The sequence below is a fragment of the Sceloporus undulatus genome, chromosome 1 (genome assembly GCF_019175285.1).
Source record: "Sceloporus undulatus isolate JIND9_A2432 ecotype Alabama chromosome 1, SceUnd_v1.1, whole genome shotgun sequence".
NCBI lineage: Eukaryota > Metazoa > Chordata > Lepidosauria > Squamata > Phrynosomatidae > Sceloporus > Sceloporus undulatus.
Genome location: NC_056522.1, coordinates 339,974,953 through 339,999,878, shown reverse-complemented (window position 1 = coordinate 339,999,878; position 24,926 = coordinate 339,974,953). Strand labels below are relative to the sequence as shown.

Sequence of the window (24,926 nt, the reverse complement as noted above, 5' to 3'; positions counted from 1 at the left end):
AATGTTTAGCGTAATTAATGTTTAGAATGTTTAGAATGTAGGAGAATGTATTGTGTTGTGGAAAATTCTGTTGTTGTTGTTAATGTTGTTGGTCTTTTTTTTTGTGGTGTTATGGTTTAGTTATATATGAGTTAAGTTTTGTTAATTAAAAAAAAAAAAAGGAACATTGACTCAATGTCACTAGTCCTGTGGTAGCAAACGCATGACATGTGTTGCAGAGAGGGCACGGAAACCCATCTCTGTGGGCAAGCACAATTAGCCAAGATGCCTTTCCTTCATATTGGCTGGAGGAAGCGTGGGCAGGGAATTTGAAAATCCCAGTGGCTGGGAAGTGCTGTTTTCTTCCTCCAAGCAGCCATGCTTTTGGCTCTGGCTGTCCTCGGCTTCCAGGGCCCTGGAGGAGCCTCGCTGGCCTCAGCTGCTGCTGCTGTTACTGCCTCTAAAAGGGAGGCTTGAAACCTTGATAGGAATTCAGAGCTGATGTTTTTAAATACTTGTTGTTGTTGTTGTTGTTGTTGTGTCTCCAAGTCATTTCCACTTTATGGTGACCTTAAAGCAAGCCTACTATGGGGTTTTCTTGGCATGATTTGTTCAGAGGGGATTTTTTGCCGTTGCCTTCTCATAGGGCTGAGAGAGTATCACGTGCCCAAGGTTACCCAGTAGGTCTCCATGGCCGAGCTGGGATTCGAACTCCTGATCTACAGTTGCACGCTCAAATGGCTGGACCACACTGGCTTCCTGTACTACATTTGTTATTGTTGTGTGTCTTGTCTTCTTTTTAAATGTTTGCTGTTGTTGTTGTTGTGTGCCTGCACGTCGCCCGCCAGCCCACTGCTGACAGCCAGGAGGTAGGGAGGAAGAGGCAGCAGCGAGCGAGCGGGCTGTGTGTACGTGTGTGCCTTCAAGTTGTTCCTGGCAGCCCTAAGGTGAAATTATCATGGGGTTTTCTTGGCAGGTTTTATCAGAGGAGGGGTATGCTATTGCTAGCCTGAGGTTGAGAGTGTGTGCATTGGGGGGTGCCTTCAAGTTATTACTGGTGACCTTAAGGTGAAACTATCATGGGGTTTTCTTGGCAAGTTTCATCAGAGGGGGTTTGCTATTGGCAGCCTAAGGAAGAAAGAGTGTGCTTTGGCTTCTTTCCCCCAGAAGTCCCCCCTCCCTGGCACTGGGTGACACCCAGTGCAGGAACACCATTGAGTTTGGGCACTCAGTCTCTAAAATGTTTGCCATCACTGCACTAGTCTATGTCAATTCTAATTGTTACATGCAGCACATTTTATATGTTGTGGAGCCACTGTAATATCAGCAACAGTCTACTGGGGAATTTGCTGGCATCTAGCAGGGCCCACTCGGGTTGACTCTTCACTGGCCCCTCACCTCAGTAGCACTTGCCCAGTATGCCCTTTAAAGTAGATGGGCATACACATCAGTGGCACAGCAAATCAGACATCATGGCAGCCACCAGACATCTATTGCAGACAGGCCCTGGCTTTGGGTCCATTACACGGCCAGTGCATTTACTAAAGCAAGGTTGGTAGCTATAGCAGTGCCATTCAGAAGGCCCAGTAAGTGTGCACATGGGACATAATAAGGCAGCACAGCAGCCTTCTAAGGTAATGGTTCCCAACCTTTGGAAAAGAGATTCCACCTCAACATTAGGAGAACAGTAAGGGCTGTTCAACAGTGGAACAAACTCCCTCAGAGTGTAGTGGAGTCTCCTTCCTTGGAGGTCTTTAAACAGAGGCTGGATGGCCATCTGTTGGGGATGCTTTGATTGAGATTTCCTGCATGACAGGGGGTTGGACTGGATGATCCTTGTGGTTTCTTCCAACTCTATGATTCTATGATTCAGAGGCTTTAGACTTTAGCTCCACAAATTCCTGACAGTTGACCAAGTTGGCTAGGGCTTCTGGGATCCAAAGATCAAAACAAATGGAGAACCAAATGCTGGGAACCACTGCTCTTATGGTTGTCTTCCACGGCTCAAAATAAAACTGGTGTCAGATCTGATTCAGAAAAATGCATCTTTGGAGCCTAGTTAAATGCAAAGCAATTCTATACCAGGATGCCTTAGAAAAAGAAAGCTATCTCCAAATGACTGAAAGGCAAAAGCTGCCCAATGCAAGTAATTTGAAAGTGCACTCACATCTTGCCACTCAAACTTACCAATTAAAAATTTACTACCCCTCTGGGAGGTCTTCCTGGGTTTTATTATGAAAAATAATAGTATTGAACACAAAAACAAGTGAGATGGATTTCTTGTTCATACCAGCAGAAATGTTGCTGGCAGGTAATCACTCTAAAAATGCATTCCAAAAAGGATCAGCAAGCAGTGCCTCTGGGACACAGTGTTCCCAAAGAAGAAATAATCTATAATGTGCAGTCAAGGGGAGGACTAATATCTTAATAGAACAGCACATAGCTTGCATGCATATGTTTCACAAGTTCAACTCCCACCACCACCAATTAAAATGATTTGAGGTAGTAAATCTGAGAAAGCCCTGTGGTTGAGGTTGTGGAGAGTTGCTTCCATTAGTAGTTGACACAGGTCTTAATAAACCAACACTAACTTGGTATAAAGTAGCTTCAATGTTTAAATGTTAAATTCTTCACAGCCTTAGAATATTTTCTAAGATGCAAAAGGCAAAGGAATTACTGAAGTCTTTCCAGCAATGGAATGTCAGAGGAACAAGGAATATTTTGCTTTCTCCTACTATGGTCTAAAGCAGACTTCTTTAACCCATCACAGATGTACCTAACTACCTAACTATAGCCTGCATCATCCCCAGACAGCAAAAAGCTAGTGTCAAACAAAATCATTTAATCATCTGACATATCAGCAATGGATGTAACTCAAAAAAGTTATACTAGATATATATTTCAATTTAAATATCACATACAGTTACCATTTGCAAACATGCAAATACACAAATATTGTTGAGTGTCAGACCTTCTTAAAAATCAGAAGAAGAAGAAGAAACCAAGGATAAGATTTTTTTTTCACAATGAAGAAAAGAAAGCAGGAGAATATTACATGGGACTTGGCACTATTTTGTGATCTGAAGTGAAAACCAAGACAACTAAGCTACCAGAAGACACCAAATATCCAGGCACAGCACAGCTTCAAATAAGATATTCATAAATTAGGTAAATTCACATACAAATGATACACGACAGATAAGATTCTGTTTGAGTTAGCAGAAAGTGGTGAGTTTCCAAATGGGCTGACCATTTATTTGGGGAGAAATAGTAGATTGAACCAACTCTGGTTTCACCCAACAAAACAGTCAAGCCTGGTAGCTTACAGTTGTAAACCGCTTAGACACTGCTTAGGCGGTATGAATCGGTATATAAATTAAGCTTGTTTGTTTTTTGTTTGTTTTGGTAGATGCAATGCAATGTTTATGTTCACAGGAATGATTTCCCTTTTATCTATATCAGGGGTTCCCAACCTGGGGGTCGCGACCCCTTTCCCGGGGGTCGCCAGGATGGGAATCCCCCACCTCCTCCTCCCCCTCCCCTTTTCTCCGCGGGTGCCGGCACTAGCGCCGGCACCGCACAGGGAAAAGAGGAGGGCGGGGCTCCCTCCTCTTTCCCTTCTCCCTGCGAGTGCTGGCCCTCGCAAGGAGAAGGGGATGGGGTGGGGCCGCCTCCTCCTCTCCCTCCCTTCCCGCGGCTGTCTGACAGCCGCGGGGAGGGAAGGAAGGGGCGGGGCTGCCTCCTCCTCTTCTCCCCATGGCTGTCAGGCAACCACAGGGAGAAGGGGATGGGACTGCAAGTCCCAGAGGCCTTTGCGGCCAGAAGTCCCACCCCTTCTCCCCTGGTGGCCTCCCTAATTGTTTGGGAAGCTGGGAAGGGGCGGGACTTCCAGCCACAAAGCCTTCTGGGGCTTGTATGCAGCCAAAAATCCCACCCCTTCCTGGCCTCCCAACCTATCAGGGGGGCACGGGCGGGACTTTCGTCCCCAATGGGGGTCACGGCCCAACAAAGGTTGGGAACCGCTGATCTATATGAATACTCATCACTTCTACGTACAACCAGCAGCAATATTTAGCTGTTCCCTGAGAGACCAGAATTTTGCCTACAAGCACTCCTTTCTCTAACTCTTTCTTTTACTATGTTCTAGACTAGACACTTCTAGAGACTATTTTCTACCTTTCTTGGAAAAGTCGAGCAGCCAGCATATAATTCATTGTGGTTTTGTGTTCCAGAAAGGATCTGAAAAACCAAGAACATAGTGTCAGTTAAAATGCACTATTAAAAAAGAAGAAAGAATATCTTAGCAGAGGTAATTTGCAAAGTTTTTCATGAAGTGCAGCAAATAGGAATCAAAAGAAGAAAAGCAAAACATTTGCATGGTGCAAAGCTGGATTAGGTGGTAATGAAGAAAGAGAGACAAGACAGTGTAAAACACAATCCTAGAAAGGAAATTTGTTGAGAAAGGAAAATCTTTAAAAGTATTAAAATGTTATGAAATAAGTATTTCCATCTATCACTTCGCTGGGTATTGTAAAATTCTGAGATGATATGTTCAAATTATGATTTTTAGCTCACCCATAAGTGTCCCAGGTTACTGGTGTAGGAAATATACGAATGAATCCACCTCTTCTCTCATATTCATCCTTCACTCGACGCAGAACTTTTATCTGGAATTAGAATGAGCAATTGAAGCTACTAATAATGTTAACCACAAAATGAGATCTACCTTCACAGAAAACTCAGAAGTGCCGCAAAAGCAATAAACACTGGAAATGGGAATTTGCTAAGAAACCTGCTCTGGATACTCCAACACCATCTGGTGTACTAGCTACAGCATTTGCTGACCAGGGATAACCTAGCCACAGTAGCTCATATACTGGTAACTTTCCAATTAGACTCCTACAATGCATTCTACAAGGGCCTGCTCTTGAAGACCCATTCAAAAGCTAAAATTAGGAGCAAGATTGTTTTCCAGTGTAGCATATAGACAACATGTAACACCAGCCTTACAAAAGCTGCAATGGCTGCCAATTGGCTATTGGTCTGAATTCAAACTGGTGATGATACTTAATAATAATAATAATAATAATAATAATAATAATAATAATAATAATTTTTATTTATATTTCTCACCTCTCCCAAGGATTGAAACAGTATTACATCATTAAAACGACACAATACAATTCTAAAAAGACAATCTATAAAATACTAATACTGAATTACTCATTCCTATTCCTTAAAATCTAATCATCAGAAAACTTTTCAGTCATACTGTCATAGTCAAGTGGAGCATTAATTACGGTCTCTTATACAGAATCAGGTGGATAAGCCCGCCGGAAAAGATCCGTCTTAAGTGCCTTCTTAAAGGCGTCTAAGGTGGTGATAAGATCGATCTCTTCCGATAGACTATTCCACAATTTAGGGATGGCGGCACTAAATACTCTATGGGAAGTTGTAGTTAATCTAGTGTTATAGTATTCCAACAAATTCTTCCCAGATGCTCTGAGTGTGTGGGGCAGATTATGTAGGGAGAGGCGTTCCTGCAAGCAACTCAGGCCCAAGCCATGTAAATAAATAAATAAATAATAAAACTTTTATTTATATCCTGCTTTTCTGTTACAAGACAATTAAAGCGGCTCACAACATATTAAAAACCACAAAATTATGTCCCAAATTCCCCCCCCCCCTTAAAACAGGATTAAAATATCTATTAAAAACACACACATACACAAAAAGAAAAATACGAGGACAGAATGGTGGGCTGATACATGATGTGGGGGGCAGTCATTCTGTGGCCAGGCATTTTTATTCAGGAAAGGCCTGCCAGAAGAGATCTGTCTTGACAGCTTTTTTAAAGCTGTCTAAGCTGGCAATTTGACGGATCTCATCTGGCAGACCGTTCCATAGTTTGAGTGCAATTGCAGAGAAGGCCCTCTGGGAGGTAGCAGTTAGTCTGGTTTTTAAAGGCTGCAATAGATTCCTCCCAGAGGACCTGCGGGTGCGGGGTGGATTATATGGAAGCAGGCGATCCCTGAAATAGGTTGGACCCAAGACATGTAGGGCTTAAAAAGTAATAACCAACACCTTGTACTGTGCCCGAAAGCTGATTGGCAGCCAGTGAAGAAATTTCAACACTGGTGTTATATGGTCAGACCTAGGTGTATTAGTGACCAGTCTGGCTGCAGCATTTTGAACCAATTGAAGCTTCAGAACTTGGTACAAAGGTAGCCCCAAGTAGAGTGCATTACAGAAGTCTAAACGAGAGATTACCAGTGCATGTACCAGTGACCAATCTGGCTGCAGCTTTTTGTCATCTCCTTCCAACTGTCATCTTTTGGCCTTAGAGGGAGCGAAAGGACAGGCCCAACACAATCGGGCCTGAAGAGGAAGAGCCCTCCCCTCCCTCCTTCCAACTATCATCTTCTGGCCTGGGAGGGAGTGAAAGGACTGGCCAAACACCATCAGGCCCGGCCTCGATTAAGAAAAAGAGCCCTCCCTCCAGTCCATCTGCCTTGGTCCAGGTCTCAGAGGGAGAGAAGAATGCTGGACCTGATCCCCTCCCCTCCCCCTCCCTCACCATTCCCTTCTCCTTTTGTGTCATGTCTTTTTAGATTGTAAGCCTGAGGGCAGGGAACCATTTATTATCCCCTTTGTTGTAAGCCGCCCGGCTTCCCAGTGATTGGGCAGCATATAAATAAATCCTATTATTATTATTATTATTATTATTATTATTATTATTATTATTATTATTCCGAACATGGTATAAGGGTAGCCCCATGTAGAGTGCATTACAGAAATCCAAACAAGAGATTACCAGTGTCTGTACCACTGCTTCTAGATCCTTTTGGTCCAGGTAGGGATGCAGTTGGTGTATCAGCTGAAGCTGGCACCAAGCACTCCTGGCCATCGCATGTACAGTGTGCCCGTGTCATACATGGGTGCGCCTTACACAGCTTCCAGAAAATGCTGGAAACCGCGCTGGAAGAAGCGGTGCCGCACCCCAGAAAGAGTAATGGGGCATGCGTCCATGAACACGAGCCCCATCGACTTTGAATGGGGCTCAAGCATACATGGAATTTTCCTTACGTGGGGGGTCCGGAAACGATCCCCCACGTAAGGGAAGGGACCACTGTATATGACTTGGACCTTGACCCTTGAAAGACCAAATTCCCCTATATATTTTTGCCTCAGAATTGAGGTCTGCAGGAGGGAGCTTCCTTTGTGTCCCACCACTGGAGGCAAGATGGGGAAAAGGTCCTTTCCAGCTTTGGTACTCTGATTGTGGAATGCCTTCCTGTGGAGGTGTGGCTGGTGCCAACATTGGTTTGTTTCCAGCATCAAGCCAAAATATAATTTTTTTATTAAAGCCGTTGGGGACTAATTTATTTCAAAGGATACATGTACATGATTTTACATGGCTGTAGCTTTTTAAGTGATTTTAACTATAACTCTGTTTAATGTTTTCATCTCTTTAAATTATTTATGGCTTTAATTTGGAAATGTTTAAAATTGTTCAAATTATACACCACCCTGAGATCCCATGATAAGCATGAGACAGAAGAGTTTGAATGAATGAGTGAATGAATAAATGAATGATCCATGTTAATCAAGGACCAGTTAGTAATGAGACCAATTTTAAATGTTCCATTTTGCAGAGGTTAGTCATATTATTTTTTGTCACAGTCGTCTTGCTGTGCTGCCAGTATCACTCTGTTGATACTGGAGACATCTAGTAACCAAATACATTAATTCATGAGACTGACTCTCTATATGTCCTGCATCTAATGACTGAATGGTTATGTGATTTTCCTTACCTCTTCCATAGAAAGGCCTAGCATGGAACCAACATGTCTCCCAGATATTTTCTCTTTTGCTGATGACATAAGATTTTTCATCTCAGCATCACTGGCAGAGAGAGGCCGAGAACGCTGTAGGATCAGAGAGAGAAATTGGGTTTTAGTTATTTCTTCTAATTTTATTCCAAACATTTTAATTGATTTCAAAGGCCAAAGCAGTTTTGCCTAGAAAAAGATACTCTCTAGGCATCAGAGCCAGGAGTCACACTCCAAAGCAGAAAAGATCCAAGGGCACAAATGCCAGGTTTCACACTCCCTTTCTCCAAATATAACATAATCCACACCCCATTAGATACCAATGCCAGATTTCATGTTCCTTGTGTTTGACTGCAGAACCACACCTCATGTCTGTAAGAGCCAACATTCACAGCTTCTGTCTTTCTGGGCAAAACATGAGACAAGTTCCTGGCTCTGGTGACTACAGAGTAACATTCCTAGCTTTCAGCTGTTGGACAGTCCACAGTTTGTAGTAATCTGTGTGGGAGATGAAGCTACAGTAAGGAAGAGAAATTTAGCTCATTAATTATTTTCTTCAGATCTAAATGCAGAGATTACCACAAACAAAGACCTTCTTCTGAGCAGAAAGACTGCATTCATCGCTATTTCTGCCACAAGATGGTTAAGTTAGTCATGACCAAGTACTAAAATGGAAACAAATTTGGAGGGGGGGGGGGCTGATGTCCTGGCCAGACTTTTTTCAACCTAGTTGCACTGCCAAGGCTGGAATCAAAGGTATTTAAAGACTGAGACCTTAAGTTCCTAAAGAAAGATTTTAAACCTCAAGATCAAAGAAGCAGAAGTTAAAACCAGGTTAAGTTATAACACAGATTCAAGGCAACGTAACCCCTCTCTATAAATGTACAAAAAAGTATTATGAGCATGTCCCACTATTTAATGTAGTTTTCATTCATCAACAGAAAAGAAAAGAGAGATTAAAAACCAGAGAAAAGGCTTAAAAATAAAAGCATACAACAAAATGACCTTTCAGCTGTAATTAAATTAATATTCACTAAATACTAAAACATACAACACACACACAAAAGAAAATGGGAGGGAGAGGGGAAAAAAGAAATCTAGCAGCACCTTTGAGACTAACTGATTTATATTTTAGCATGTACTTCTGTGGATATCAATCTAACTTTTTCAGATGCAATACAGTGATACTAAACCTCAGGTTATTGAGAGTGGAATAGAATGTAAAAGGATCCAGAAGGATGAAAACCATAACTCATAGTGCAGGAAAAAAGGAAAAGAAAGACCAAATATTAATGTAGCCAATGCCGTAAGATAGAAAAAGAACTCCACTAGAAATGAATTTTAATTTAATTTTTAATTTAATTTTTATTAATAAAAGACAAAAATGACACATAACACATAAAACGTTACACATTAAACATCATACAACTAATTCAACTAACTCAATAACATACTATCTAACTAAACATATCCCACCCAAACACTCCTATATACATATATACATAGAAACATAAAAAGATACCATGTATTTTTCAAAATATGCTTTTGAATCTTCCCTTATCAAGTGTGTTCACCTTCTCTTATTGTTAATTCTGTTTTCATTTATAAATTCTTTTCACAAACTCTAGTTTCCATATTTTATACTTTCTCCTAGCATATTAACAAAATATAACAAAATATATGTATTTTTTCAGCTATCAAATAAGGTACATCAAAAATTAATTCATCTAGGTTCAATTCACCTTTTAATCAAAATTCCATCCTTTTGAAATACTATAAATCTTAGGACAATTCCAATCTTCTACAGTCAATTTTCTGTTTATATCTTTCAAAATGGAGGTTAGTATATCCAAATCTATAGCTTCTCTCAGTTTAACAAACCATTCTTCTTCTAATGGAACCTTTTCTTGCTTCCAATATTTTGCATACAATATCCTTGCATCAGTAACCATATACAATACAATACGTGTTTCTTTTTTATCAGTTCTTAATTTATGTATCATATTCAACAGGAATATCTGAGGGTCTAGTGGGATTTTAATTCTTAAAATTTCTTCCATCAGACTTTGTATTTTTTCCCCCAATATTCTTTTGCTTTTGGACATTTCCACCATTGATGAAAAAAGATCCCTCTCTTTTGTGACATTTCCTACATTTTATATCACCTGGATTATACATCATGTTCAATTTATAGGGAGTCATGTACCATCTTGAGAAAGTTTTCTTTATATTCTTGACACAAAGTAAACTTATTTGAGATTTTCCATGTTTTTCTCATGTTTCTAGTTCTATAGGTTTCCCTATATCTTGTGCCCATTTCACCATGACAGGTTTCACATTTTCATTTTCCATATTTCTATTTTTTAATATTTCATAATATTTGGATATATGTTTTTTCCCTTTATCTGTAAACATTTTATCCAATTTGTTCTTTTCTCTTGTGAATCCTATTATTTTTCTGTCTTTTTTGAACTGTTCAAACAATTTATATATAAACCATTGAATATTTATTCCTTCATTTTTCAATTGTTCTTGAGTCTTAATTTTATAATTTCCCTCTTTATCTTGTGTTATTAGATCCTTATATTTTACCCAAAATTCTCCTTTCTCTTCAGTTCTATATTGAAACGTCTCTTGTGGAGATACCCACATTGGTAATTCTTTATAAAATTGTTTTTTTAATTTTTAACCAGATTTTTAAGAGAGATCTTCTGATAAAGTGTTTCAATGTTACATAATTTCTATAACTTATATCAGGGGTTTTCTTCTTGATGTTGCTCTGGTGTTCATTAATTCTTTTATTTTCCTCTTCCTCTTAAGTCTTTCTCTCCTTCACTCCACTTTATCTATAGTTCAGTATTTGCTTGTAATTCCAGGATATTCATATAGTCCATTGTGTTTTTGCATTAATCAGTACTCAGCCTTTTCTTCTGTATTGTGTTTCTCCTGATTTCGTCCACCTCTATGTCCTCTCCTGGTTCTCTCCGCGTCTGCTCTCAGTCTTAGGTTCCGCATCCCAACCACTCCGGTCTCCACAACCTTCAACCTTTAGCTCTGCGTCTTCCCTGCTCCGGTCCTCTCTTAATTCCCACCGCATCTATTCCCGGCTCATTTCAGTCTCTCAGCTCCGTGTCCTCTTCTGATTCTCTCTGTGTCTGCTCCTGAATCTCCCCAGTCTTAGGCTCTGCGTCTCACCCGCTAGGTCCCTTGGCTCCACGTCCTCTCTCAGCTCTCTCCGCGTTTTAGTTACCTCTTTCTTTTTTTTTCCCTTTTCTCTTATTCTCTTATTATCGCTGTTATTAAGTTATTAAGTTTTAATTCCATACAGGAACCAATTGTAAAGGAGAATAGACAAGTAAGGTGATTGATATTCTTATTGTTTACTCTTCTTATTTGCTTTCCACTTGAATTCTGTAGTGCGGGCTGTTGTTAAGCTGATATACAGCTACAAAAGTGGGTGGCTCAGCTCTTCGATCTCTGCTCTTCTCAGTCCCGGGAGCCTGGAGATTACTCCCCTTTCCCCCAGTCTGGCTCTGGCTGAAGACCCCCCCCACAAGCTGTCTTGGGTAACCCCTCTTCTCCGAGGAGGTTAAGGACGGGCTTGGCTTGTCCCCATTCCTCCTAGAACCGCTTTTGTGGAGGTTTAGGTTACGAGGCTCCAGAGCACCTCGTACCTGCCGCCTCCTTGCAACGCCTTCACACCGGAAGTTAATTTTACTAATTTATTTCTGTCCTGTCTTTCTGCCTGAATTCAGGACAGTCAAGATGGCAAACAGCAGAATTTGGGATAGCCAAGATAATTTATCAAAGGGCAAAACCAATAAAACAGTACAGTCGGCCTGTCACATCTGCAGGTTTCAGATTCATGGTTTTGACTATTCACAACTTTGTAGCCACTGCTTAACTAGGTCAATCTCTTCACCTTACTTCTACCTCTCAACCACTCAAAAGCAACACCGTATGTTCCCTACTTTGCTAGACCTTGCATCCACCTCCTTCCCTTTGAATTCGATGTTTGTAGCCACCATTAGGGAAGAGTCAAGTTCTCTCCCCTCCTTCCAGCCAGCCAGTCCACTGAATGTCAAACTTTGCATCATCCTCATTTGCAAAGTCTTTCCCTTTGAATCCCTTTGAATTTGCAGCATCCATCAGGGAGGATCCAATTTCTCATCCTCCTTCTCATCCCCCTCTCTCCAGCCAAACAAAAGCAATATCATACCTTCTTCTTGTGTTGCTGGCTGCAAACACTGGATTCAAAGTGGAAGGACTTTGGAAAGGAGGGGGATGCAAAATCTAGTGAAGCAAGGAAAGGTACAGTGTTGCTTTTGCCTGGCTGAGAGAGAGAGAGAGAGAGGAGGAAAGGAGAGAAGCTGAATCCTCTCTGGTGGTGGCTACAAACATCAGATTCAAAGGGAAAGACAATGGAAATGAAGTGAATGTAAAGTGTGGCAAAGTGGGGAACATACAGTGTTGCTTTTGTCTGGCAGAAAGGGAATGGGAGGGAGAGAGGAGAGAAGGTAGATCCTCCATGTTGTTGGCTGTTGACATCAGAGTGAAAGTGGAAACATTTTGGAAATGTGGAGGAGGCTGTTGTAAGGTTACAAAAAGAGTTATTGGTGTTCTTGCTGGAAGAAGGCACTTTATCATTCATGCTAGGGTGGCTAACATATTTGTGGTTTTCCCACTTTCACAGGGGTCCTCTGCCCCTAATCCCCGTGAATGTGGAGAGATGACTGTACAAAACATTTTGCCCAATCCAGTTGGCCATCCTAGCCTCCATCTCTCAACAGTTTAGGTCTCATTGCTGATAACCTATCTACCTATGAATCTGTCATACTTTCTACATCCTTATGTGCACAGAGAGTTGTATGCAGGCCCTAAAGGCAACCATAAGCTGGGATATGCCAAAGGAAATCTACTATAGGCCAAAAAAGCATGTTATTCTTTTTCCAGCTGAAAAACATAGAGGAAAGCATAACACATAGCAGTTTGCCATGCTGCGTGTCAAGGGGTGACTTTCCCATCCTTTCCCATTCTCTGGAGCACATCCTTTTCACTGCTTCCAGATCAGGGCACAATCCGTTTTCTAATTAGGACATGCAAGAAGGGATAAAAAGTCAAAACAACAACATGGTGTTGCAAGTAGCTCAATGACCTCAGCCTTAAAAACTCATTAAAAACTTATTCATACTAATGAGGTAGGACTAGTCTAGAAATTGAAAAAAATTCTTCCAAGTATCATTTTCCACTCAACATTTCCTCTACTGTATTACAAAGACAATTTACTCTAAAAACCTCAAGACAATGAACATTTGTTTGGAAATCAGTGAAATTATATCAACAATATCTCATCATCTACAGAATGGCATTCATTTTAAATGTCTCGGGGGGGGGGGGGGGTATCAGAACTCCTTACTATCTGACCTGGTATCTCCAAAAGACTAACCTGGAATATGGAGTCAGATTTGTCATGAAGGGCTCAGACAACAAAGAGGTTTAAGAAAACAAATACTTCATAGTTAGCTGCAGCAGCCTAAAGAGCTGTCCTGGTAAAAATGAGGGAAAGGGAATAATAAAATAGGTGGAGCGGGAAGACAGCAATTTAGCTCCACAGCCCTTGTATCCATTGCAGTAGTTCCTTTTAATGGAAAATTGAGGAGATTAATTAAGGACTTAATCACACCAGGCTGCTAAGATGCCACAATCAACTGTAGGAAACACAAGCATGCCAGTTTGGCCATATGCCCTTGCAGTCATAGCAAGTGATTAAATAAATGAGAAAAAAAGAAACCGGGGGGGGGGGGGAGCCTGCTTGGAAATAGCAAGGAGAAGACAAGCATAATCACACCCACGCACACCACATGACTGCCCGCATATAGCAACTGCAGCAGGAGGAATATATCACATATGAATCAATAGTGTCATTCTCTGCCTACAAAACCAGGCATGTCCAGCTCCATCAGGACTAAGCCTGAAGGAAGGAGACTACGCCCTCCACAACTGCCATCTGCCAGCCTGAGAGGGAATTCGCCAGGCAAGTCCAGCTCCATCAGGGCTAAGCCTGAAGGAAGGAGACTCCGCCCTCCACAACTGCCATCTGCCAGCTTGAGAGGGAGTTGGCCAGGCAAGTCCAGTTCCATCAGGACTAGCCTGGAAGAAGGAAGAGCCCTCCCTCCAATCCATCTGCCTTGGTCCAGGCCTCAGAGGGAGAGAAGAACCACTGGACCTCATCCCCTTTCCCTCCATCATTCCCTTCTCCTTTTGTTTCGTGTCTTTTAGATTGTAAGCCTGAGGGCAGGGAACTGTCTGATTAAAAATAATATTGTAAGCCGCCCTGAGAGCCATTAAGGCTGAAGGGCGGGATATAAATACCTAAATAAATAAATAAATAAATGTCCTCTGAGTCTTAAGAAGAAGCTGAGTGTCCAGGGGACATGCCAGGACTGCAGCCAAACCAGCAGCCTCTGGAGGTAAACCTGCAGCCAGTGCCAGGACCAAGTTCTCAGGAACAAAGTTTCCCTCCACCCCAGCCAGACCTACCAGTGTCTACTCCCACAGGAAGACACTAGGGGAAAAAAAAAGAAACAGCATTCTCTGCAGTTAAGTAGGAAGCAAGCTGCTAACAGGGAGCATCCCTGAAACCCAGATAGGCTGTAAATATCCCAGCACCTCCCGCAGTCCAGCACAGTCCACAACTATCCTTCATGCTTGGAAAATGCTTTGCTGTTGCCTTGAACCTTGACAGATTGCCTGTTGCCTGGAACTCTGCTTGGACCTAGACTGCTCTTTCAGATCTTTCCTTTGACTCTGCTGTACTCTACAGACTGAAGCCTTGTTATGAACCTAGAGATTGAATTATACAACCACTGCTTTTGCTACCAAAGACTTGGTGAGACAAGTTTCCTTTCTCCCTCAGCTCCTGAGCCACGGAATCTCAGGACTGAAGGTTTGCCTAGCCTCCCAAGGGCAAAACAGGACAAGCAGTGGGAAAGCAGCATGATTGGGAGGCAGTGACAGATTTTTCCTGTCAATGAAAAAAAAAAGCACTCCAGGAATGGATGGAAGTCAGCTACAGGACAAACAGGCTACTATCCTGCTATAATTCCACTTTGGAAGCCTTGTGTGATAAAGTTCTAAGAGGGAATGCACTATTTCCAGGATACCTGCCCCAGAAGAGACCCTTTCACAGTCATATTTCAGAGCCAGGTAGTAGTGCTCCTTTGACTCAACTCTGCCATTTCAGAGACTCACTATCCACTAGCTGGGGTGAGTTACTGAAGTTCGACTTAATTTCTTGATTTCCCTTAATTTCAGACAAACAATCTACAGTATTTGGTGAGTTTAAAAAGTATGCATATTGCCAAGTATGATGGATGGGGGCAGGAAAAAGAAAATGCAGATCTGTAATAAAATGTCATTGACTGATTGTTAGTTACCATGTTTCAATTATGTTTTTCCCATGGAAATGTCAAAAGCAAGAGGAGAACTTTATACACATGTGATGGAATTGTCCAAAAGCAAAACAAAATTGGAGAAAAATATTAGAACTAATAAATAAGATATGAAGTGAAAGACTTTCATGGCCGGCATCCATAGTTTGTTGTGGGTTTTTCAGGCTATGGGCCATGTTCTAGAAGAGTTTATTCCTGACATTTCGCCAGCATCTGTGGCTGGCATCTTCAGAGAATGCTGACATGGAAAAGAATTGGACACACACACACACACACACACACACACACACACAGTGTGACCTTGGGTAGGGAGGAGTGATTTCCATGTTAATCTGTTGTTCTGTTGTTGATGGCAGGGCCCCAGGGTGGGAGGATATGGAAAGAGGATTAGTGTCTGCTAATTGGTGATTATTATCTGCTGGGAAAGCACCTGACCCTGGGTGGTTTCTCATTTGATTTGCTGAGTCCTGATTTTGCTATTTTTCAGGACTGGTAGCCAAACTTTGTTCACTTTAAGGGTTTCTTCTTTCCGGTTAAATTATCCATATGTTCATGGATTTCAATGGCTTCTTTCAATGTGCATTCTGACCTGATAGTTATTGGCATGGTCCAGAGTTTCAGTATTATCAAGATGTATGTTATACCCAGGATGGTTTATAACGTGTTCTGCTACTGCTGATTTTTCTGGCTGACTCAGTCTGCAGTGTCTCTCATGTTCCTTGATTTATGTTTGTACACTGTGTTTGGTGGTCCCTATGCAGACTTGTCCACAGCTGCATGGTATGTGGTAAACTCCTGCAGCTATGAGAGAGTCTCTCTTGTCCTTTGCTGAGTGCAGCATTTGCTGGATTTTCTAGCCTCTGATTGGGATAGACGATTTTGTTTGTTGACCACCAAGTCATAGGCCTGAAAACCTGACAGGGTGGTTGCTACAGCTTGCTGGGCTCCTACAAATGAGTAAGATTTCAAAAGGTTTATCATCTAAGTACAGGAAAATATGGATTCCCTGCAGTCTCAGGTGAACCATGGGAGAATCATCACAGTCAACTTGAATGGCAGGACATTGAATTGATAATGGACATTCTGGTAATGAATGCAAATGCACAATAACGTATGAATAAGGATATAAAAATAAGCTTCTGAAAGATCTATAGAGAGGAGGTAGTCCCCTGGGAAAATGTGCTCTTGGATTGTCTGGAGGCTTTCCATCCAGAAACACGTGTATTTTATGTACTTGTTTACAAATTTCAAATCTAGTATGGGAACAAACCCACTTCCTTTCTTGTACATAATGAAGAGAAAAAGGGGAATAAAAGTAGCCAAGAAAAAGATGGAGGAACAGAGTATAAGAGGAAGATGAAAAAACTGAGGAGGAATCAGGGATCCAACAGGAAAAACTTTCTTAAAACACTTCGTAGAGAGATCTTTTAGCACCTTTGAGGCTAAATGAAAGAAAGAAGTTGGCAGTATAAGCTTTCATAGACCTCAGTCTACTTTTTCTCTTCATGACGTCCAAGAAAATGCTTTTTCTTAAAACACGTCCAGCAACAGGAGTTAACTCATTCACAGATGGCTCCTCCTCCACTGGTTGAGAAAAGAAGAATAGCAAAATTTTGCATTGGAAATGTCACCTACACAAGAAAAATTAATTTGATGCAGTTATGAGGACTAGCATTTGTCCACCTTTCAATAAAGAGAGATATCTGACTTCTGCAATAAAAAGATAGTCTAACACAGTTAGTAATTTGCTTGCAAGTCTTGCTATTTGAAATACAATTAATCCCCTCTCTTAGCCACATCCATTTGTGTGAATATTTTTCTATCTATATGCAGTGTGCCCTTGCCTTATGCGGGAATTCTGGGGGGAAACCCACATAAGGCAAATAGCACATATGACTGAGCCCCACTGAAAATAATGGGGCTCGTGCAGGCAGCGTGCACCATTGTTACTTCCGTTGCATAGCTTTCAGTGTAAGCTGAAAGCCGCATAAGAGGCGCCTGCGTATGACGCGGGTGCATTGTAATCAATACATTAAAAACAGATTTTTCAAAATGACAAGTAAACTATATCAAATATAACACTTACTAGCTTAGCATTTGTCGATCGGGGCTGTGCAGACACAGGACGCTACAAGAGAAAGATAAAAAACAAAAGTTTCATGTTGCCCTCCAAAATGTGGCATCATCACTCTTTTTGTCAAATGTCTGAAATACACAGGGTATATGCTTGTGTGTGTATATATGTACAATCTCAAGAAAAATGATAATTCTTTTGATACATTCTACTATTATATGTAACTTAAATATATATTCAAGATACAGACCCTTTGGTATCTTCTGGGGTTTGGTCCCAGGATCTCCTTGGATACCAAAGTATGTGGATGCTCAAGTACCATTACATGTAATCGTCTCGTAAAATGGTGTCTCTTATATAATACGTTACAACCAAGATTTGCTTTTTGGATTTTAAAAAAATATTTTCACACTGTAAATGGTTGAATCTGTGGATGCAGAACCCGTGGATAGAGAGGACCAAATGTATGTACTGTTCACATGCACATGCAGAATACAATAACATAGAAGGAAAAATGTTTAAAACCAGCTTCTCCTTCTACTTGATAACACATATACTGGTAAATTTTGGGAACAGATACTCAAGGTGCCAGCTAAATTGCCAGATATGCAAGGTGCCAACTTTCCTGAATAAAAGTGCCCGCCCACAGAATGACTGCCCCTCACATCATGTATTAGCCCACCACTCTGTCCTCGTGTGTGTGTGTGTGTGTGTGTGTGTGTGTGTGTGTGTGTGTGTATATATATATATATAATTCTGTTTTAATAGATATTTTAATTGTAACATGTTTAATCCCATTTTAAGGCGGGGAACTTGGGACACAATGTTGTGAATGTGGATTTTAATGTGTTGTGAGCCGCTTTGATTGTCTTGTCACAGAAAAGCGGGATAAAAATAAAGGTTTTATTATTATTTGTAATTATACAAAGAAAAGAAACTGTGTTTTCATTTCTGTCATTTCCGTACAACCCATCCCTTGCCAAAAGTCCACCTCCATGAAGCCAAACACCATGGTCCAGGAAGCCAAATCATTCCCAGTGGCATCATCTGTGGTGTCAGTTGTTCTCCTCCACTACTTTAATTTTCCTTCCTTGGCCATGCCCTTCCACTGGAAGAACAGATAAAATAAGTACCTGTGCAGTGAGTCCCTTCACCTTAATATTCAGAGCCTCATAATCCCTTATGATATTCTGAGGTCTGTGCCTTGCACTATCATTGTTTCCCACATGGATTTAAAAAAAAGGGATAATAGCCAGTGGGCTTGATGACCCTTATCAGCTTCTCCATTACAGATTTTTGCCCCAGGAAGGCAGGACACGCCCCTCAAGACATCTTGTCAGGCTCACAAAGAAGCCACCCATGTGATATGGTACAAAGATCCAAGAATATCAAAGAGGAGGTCTCCCCCAAAATAATGAAGCAGTTAGAAAGGATAATTTTTCACAACAGCTAAGGAAGTTAAGCTACTTTTTCATTTTCTTCTTACTTGAGGTTTTTGATACGGATTCCTCCTTGCCTCAGAGGAGTAATAAGTTGTCCTGTTTAGCCGCTGACCTGGATCCTGACAAACAAAGCCTATGAGAGATGGAAGCGCAAGCTACATAAGAACATTCAATTTAAGGACATTGTAGGAACTATGGATTGATAAACTTGACAAGTATAATTATTCCATCAAAAGAACCGTTCATCAAAAGAATCACTCATCAAGGCTGAAACCATTGCTTATTTATAAAGATGGAATAACAGTAAGGTGCTCCTTCAGTATGGAATATAAAATCATGGCTTTGTTTGCACTTCAGACCTTTCCAAATTCAAACACAAATGTATGAGAAGCATTTCCATGCTGAAGCATGTAGTATGAAGTAGCCATGAGGGGTGAGGAACAGGTTGCATGGATTCATATGTGTGTGTTTTGAAAGGCTGATATCTATGATGTTCTGATTGTAAGAATGTAAGAAGAATAATGCTAGAATAATGCTTTATTTTGCTGACAGGCTTCCATTAACATAAGCAGATATAGGGAACCCTGCCAACAAAGCAAAGTATTATTCCAGAATTATCCTACGATACACAGCCTATCAAGGCATCACACCTTGGCATCTCAACACTCAGAATTTATACTCACAACATCATTCATGACTCTTTCAACCCACACAGTTTAGCATGCCTATGTTCATTACAAAATGTACACCTCTCAGTTATTACATACCCCACTTTACTAAAATAATTCTGACAGTCTATCATTACGTAGTGTCCCAACGTATCACGTACACATCTACCTAAAATCAAAACAATCAACTCTCTCATGCACAAATCAACTCTGTCATGCACAATATGCCCACACTTTACCTATTATCAGCCACCCAAGCCAATAAAAGATAAGACTGAAATTGGCATGTCACTCACCTACAAGTGTAAACATGTCTGAAATCATACTAGCTTTAATCTTCAGGTCCAAAGGAGCATCACTATCCAACATGAAATAAGAGAAGGCAAATCAATTATCTTCACTTGATCAATCAATTTATTCCATGTCCCTGGGGACACTTCAAGGAAATGTATGTCCTGTAAACAAGGCACCTCAACATTACAAACATCTTCATTGGACTACAGTAAACTTAAACGGAGTTTAGCCCAGGATTCCCTTTTGTCTAATGTTATATTTAACAGAACCCTATTATTTTTGGATCGGTTATCTTTGAGTCAAAGATTGTATTTTCATTAGTTGCTATGATATAGTTAGTAAAATTGATATATTTTTTTCCAGTAGAAGTGTTAAGAGATGCTTAAATTTGGAAGAATAGAGGTAAATACAGCTACAACACTATTTGACCAAGCTTACAGAATTTCATGAAACCCTTCAAAAGTAAGCCAAGATTTTATGAGTCATAGCACTTAAGAATTCTCTGTCCACATGCATCTCTGACCACAGCCCAGGGCTTTGAGGAACCACCAAAGAAACTGATGTTCAAACTTCCACTTCAAAGAATTTAAGAAGAAGGTTCTAAGTATCTTAGCAAAGAGCTGAGGGGATTACTTGAGGCAGTCATTCCAATCCACCTCCTACCCTTACTTCCTTTCATCTCTTTGCCTGAAGGGCAGGGATCTCTCAGATGTTGCTGAAGAGAGAAGACAGCTTGTCTACCTGAGACTTCCCTCTACAATTCTGCCAGAATTGTTTGGAAAACAAGCTTGTTAGGAAGTGCCTCTAACCCTCCTCAGTGGTATGATTCAGAAGAAATTGAATGGCTAGAAGTGGTGAGAAGGAGTAAAGTAAAAGTGTATGGTCTGGTTCTTCAGCATATTTGCTGACATAGCCAAGATAGACTCTCTTTACTCCCTTCATTGCTCTCTGAAAAATATTAAAATGGAAGGTTATCTATGTGAAACTGTGGGGAGTGGTCTGCTGCCATTCTGTGCCTACACAGAGGGCTTTGGACGTTCCTAGAGCTGTATTTTAGGGGTACTCCCACACCCACATGCATATAAACCAGGGGTAGGCAACCCTTTTGAGCCGGGGGCCGGGTTGCTGTCCCTCAGACAACTGGGGGGCCAAAGCCAAAAAATAAATAATTAAATAATTTTTAAAAAAATTGAGTAAATAAATAAACCGGGACAAATGTAGGACAAAATTTTCAAATGGAGGGCACTTTTTAAATAAAAAATGGAGGACACGCAAAAAAAATTGCTAATTTTTTTTTAAATGTTAAGATAAATGCATGTTTCTGAGGCTTCTATAGACAATTGCCCCACCATGCCCCTCGCGCGAGATGCCAAAGGCCCCGGCGGCAATCGGCGGCAGGACCGGGCTGGGGCCGGTCCCAAGGCCTCGCCGGGCCGCATCTGGCCCGCGGGCCGCAGGTTGCCTACCCCTGATATAAACTGTAGGATCCTGCCAAAAGTTTCAAATCTGCCATTGGGAGACCCAAAGAAAGGGATGGCATAAAGAGGGAAGGAAGACAGATTATGTGTGTTCACAGATGACCACTTGAAGAACCAGAGTTACAGGTAATAAACTTCTTCTTCTTCATAGTTGCTGTGATTCACTCACTTAAGGGAAAAGCAAGCTAAACTCACTTAGGGGCTAAACAGACCTCCCCAAAGGGGCGGCCTGCAGCTGCCCCTTTCCAGGCCAGATTGAGGCTGTGGCAAATTTATACCATGGCCCTGATCCAGCCTCTGGAGGGCACAAAAAGCAGCTCTTTTTTGCACCCTTCAAAGAGCACTATAGCCGCAGCTGCGCGGCTATATGGTGCCCCTTCGGCACTGCATCATCTGGAGGCGGAGTTAGGGCATCCATCATCAGGACACTGAGCCCTGATTCCGCCCACAGGCCAGCCTTTCGAGACTGTCTATATAGAGCCTTTGAACGGTGGATATGCCAGGATAAATTCTGAGAGGGAGTTCACCAGGCAGGTCAGCTCCATCAGGGCTAGCCTGGAAGAAGGAAGAGCCCTCCCTACAATCCATCTGCCTTGGTCCAGGCCTCAGAGGGAGAGAAGAACCACTGGACCTCATCCCCTTTTCCTCCACCATTCCCTTCTCCTTTTGTTTCGTGTCTTTTAGATTGTAAGCCTGAGGACAGGGAACCGTCTGATTAAAAATAATAATTGTAAGCCGCCCTGAGAGCCATTAGGGCTGAAGGGTGGGATATAAATACCTAAATAAATAAATGATAGCACTGCCTTACCAAATGCTGCATTGGCTCAGGACAGAGCAGCAAGTCTGTAATGAGACGGGAAGATAGCTTGTGACCACATAGCTGCTCAGCAGAGTTCTGGGAAAGGAATCCCTCTGAAATGACCCTCTCCCAAGTCAAGTGAAGTCTGACCTCTAGCAGAAAGGCTTCCCAACAAGGGAACAGGAAGGTAGATGGCATTCACCACCCAGTGGGAGAGATATTGAGAAGAGATTGCCTTCCTTTTCTTACACATGCCATGGGTGACAAACAGTCCAGGAGACTTCTTAAATTGCTTTGTCCTAGCATATGAAGGGCAGGCTCATTATGAGAAGATCTATATCACATTAAGATGGGAAACACCAACAGCTGGTTAAGATGGAAGGTGGAAATCATCTTCGCAAGGAAAGAGATGTTGGTGGAGAAGACCAACTTGTCCCTCTAAAAGGATGTATAAGGTGGGTTCATTCTGAGTGCTGCAAATTCACTGACCCATCAGGCAGAGGTGATGTTAATGCTGTCATCCAGGGAAGCATCTAAAGATCACAGGATGCACCTAGAATGAAGAGAGGTGCCACAAGCTTAGCAAGGACCAACAGGCTCCACATAGCCAGTGGCCCATGATTAGGAAGATGAAGACGTATGTTTGTTGTTGTTGTTGTGTGCCTTCAAGTCAGTTCTAACTTATGGCAACCTTAAGGTATCATGAGGTTTTCTTGGCAAGATTTGTTCAGAGGAGGTTTGCCATTGTCTTCCCCTGAGGCTGAGAGAATGTTACTTTCCAAAGGTCACTTGGTGAGTTTCATGGTCAAGTGTGGATTCAAACCCAGTTCTCCAGGATCATAGTTCAACATTCAAACCACTACATCACGCTGGCTCTCAAAGTATATGTAGGCCTTAAAAAACAAAAACAAAAAACCACCTCTACCTTGTAGTGCATTGACCAAGAGGGGGCATCTGTGGCTTGGAATGAGAGGAGACAGCTACCAGGTACACCTTCAAGGAAGAGTACAAGAAGTTCCTAACTCGCAATGAGATAAGGAAATGAAGCACATCTGAGTAAGAAGTTGTCTAACACAACACTTTCAGTCTATAGGAAGGATCAAAAGGAGGCTCACCTAGCCACATAGGAGCACTTCATCAACTGCGTGCAAGGTTGCAAGCCACAGATATCACAAGCAGGAGAAGCTGTGGTGCAGTTAACCTAAGGGTAGCTACATCTAGCTGAAGAATTCTGCCACAATGAATGCATGCAGGGGACTAGAAGAGAGAATGGTCAGGGAGTCCGAGTTGTTGCCGTTAGTCAGAGTCCAAAACCAAGTCCAAATCACAATCCAAAAGAGTCGTCAAGGCAAAACGAAGTAAGAGCAAACCCAGTAGACAAAAGCTAAAGCTAAGGAAGGAGCTATTCCTGAGTGAGGTTCCTAAGCTGCTCACACGGTGGGCAAAAGGAATCGAGAAAGGGCAGAAAGACCTCCTGCTTATATAGAAGATGGGCGGAGCTACTGCCAAAAAGTCTTCCCTAGTGATTCCAGTAGGATCTGGAAATGCTGCGCAGGCACAGAATAACCCATTTATGTGCTTTGCAGAAATCACGAAGAAGAACCTCTGGTTCCTCATGCCAGAGGCACTGTAAGACCTTGACTGGCTGTAAGATGTTCGCTGCCAGCCCCAACGTCAACATCAGACGAAACGCAACAGAGAAGAGGCTGTGCTCTTCATTTTGTAATCTTATTTCTTAGTTGTAGTCTTCATCTTGTAATTGTGATCGGACTTCTCATCCATCCTTTTGTTAAAGAAGCCAGATTCATTGAAGAGCATGTCCTCTATCACGGCTCTAACTTGGTGAAGAAGATCCGACGCTCAAAGCCAGGCATGGCGATGAAGGGCAATCAAACCAAAGATCACCTTCGAACACAGTCCGCAGAGTGACAGGTGGAGTTGATCTGCTGGGCACCAAGCAAATGGGCTTTAGACTGGAATGCTTGTGCCAAAGGATGATCCTCATCGGGGAGCTTATCGAGCAGTGGGAGCATCCTCTCCCAGAGATGTTGTTGATAAGCCTCCATGCAAGCACACAAAGGCCCCAGGACAGAGCTTCCTTGCTATGCCATCCAACTTTCTACCCTCCTTATCAACAGGTGCTGAGAATGTTCGAGGAATTGGCTCCAGTTGGAAGGCCTCAACAATTGAAGAATTCAGGCATGGATGTTCAACCAGCCAGGTGGAGTCTGAGGGGGTCAATCTGTAAAGGTTGTCGATCTTTCTGGAGGTCGATGGAATGGTAGCTGTAGTAGCCCAAGAATGCTTAGCGATGTGGAACATGGATAGTAAAGGTCCGATGTATGCCGGAGTAGGAACCTTGGATTAAATTCTTTCATATATTGAATCCAAGGGCTCAGCATTTTGGTGAACAACCTCAAGGTCCAGAGTATTCTCCATGTGAATGACCTGCTCTGAAAAGGAACAGACATCATCCGTTGGGGAAGCTGGCTCGAGGACAACAAATGCACGAATCCATGTTGAGGAAGAATCTGAGTCAGGAGATGTAGGTCTTGTAGAACAACGGGTTGGTGGCAATGGCCTGTCTGCCAAAGATTCATGGCATTGAGGGACAGGTGAAGGTTTACATCCAGTGCCCTGAGGGATCTGGATGAGGCTTTGAAGATGGCGCCGAATGGCTGGGGAGCCTTGGAGATCTCTGGGAACCTCACAGACATAGTCCTTGAGGTGATAATCCGGGTCAACCGGACTATAGTAAAGACTGGTCTCAAGAGCAAGTTATGTTGGACCCTGTCCAAGCTTTGGATTGGAGTGTGATTGATGTTGGTACCAATATGGGCCCAAGGGTCAAATTCATGTCGACAAACGGTCTCGAGACAGATAACAAGTTGGAAAAGCTGATAGATGAT

At 42.1% G+C, this 24,926-nt stretch overlaps 1 protein-coding gene across 10 annotated transcripts in view; it reads right to left on the bottom strand.

Annotated features, from left to right (window-relative positions):
* The window catches only part of TTLL5 (tubulin tyrosine ligase like 5), a 273,548-nt gene that overhangs the window by 160,260 nt on the left and 88,362 nt on the right, over nucleotides 1-24,926 (bottom strand). For all 10 annotated transcript variants that reach the window (XR_006104524.1, XM_042473064.1, XM_042473053.1 and 7 more), the window contains 6 exons: nucleotides 19,743-19,804; nucleotides 18,823-18,911; nucleotides 17,349-17,390; nucleotides 7,794-7,907; nucleotides 4,555-4,646; nucleotides 4,156-4,218 (listed from right to left, as the gene is read on the bottom strand). Coding sequence is in view for 9 of the 10 variants with exons in the window: in XM_042473064.1 (XP_042328998.1) it covers nucleotides 4,156-4,218; nucleotides 4,555-4,646; nucleotides 7,794-7,907; nucleotides 17,349-17,390; nucleotides 18,823-18,911; nucleotides 19,743-19,804 (462 nt within the window). In the remaining variant the exon portion in view is untranslated. The remainder of the gene's footprint in view (nucleotides 1-4,155; nucleotides 4,219-4,554; nucleotides 4,647-7,793; nucleotides 7,908-17,348; nucleotides 17,391-18,822; nucleotides 18,912-19,742; nucleotides 19,805-24,926) is intronic.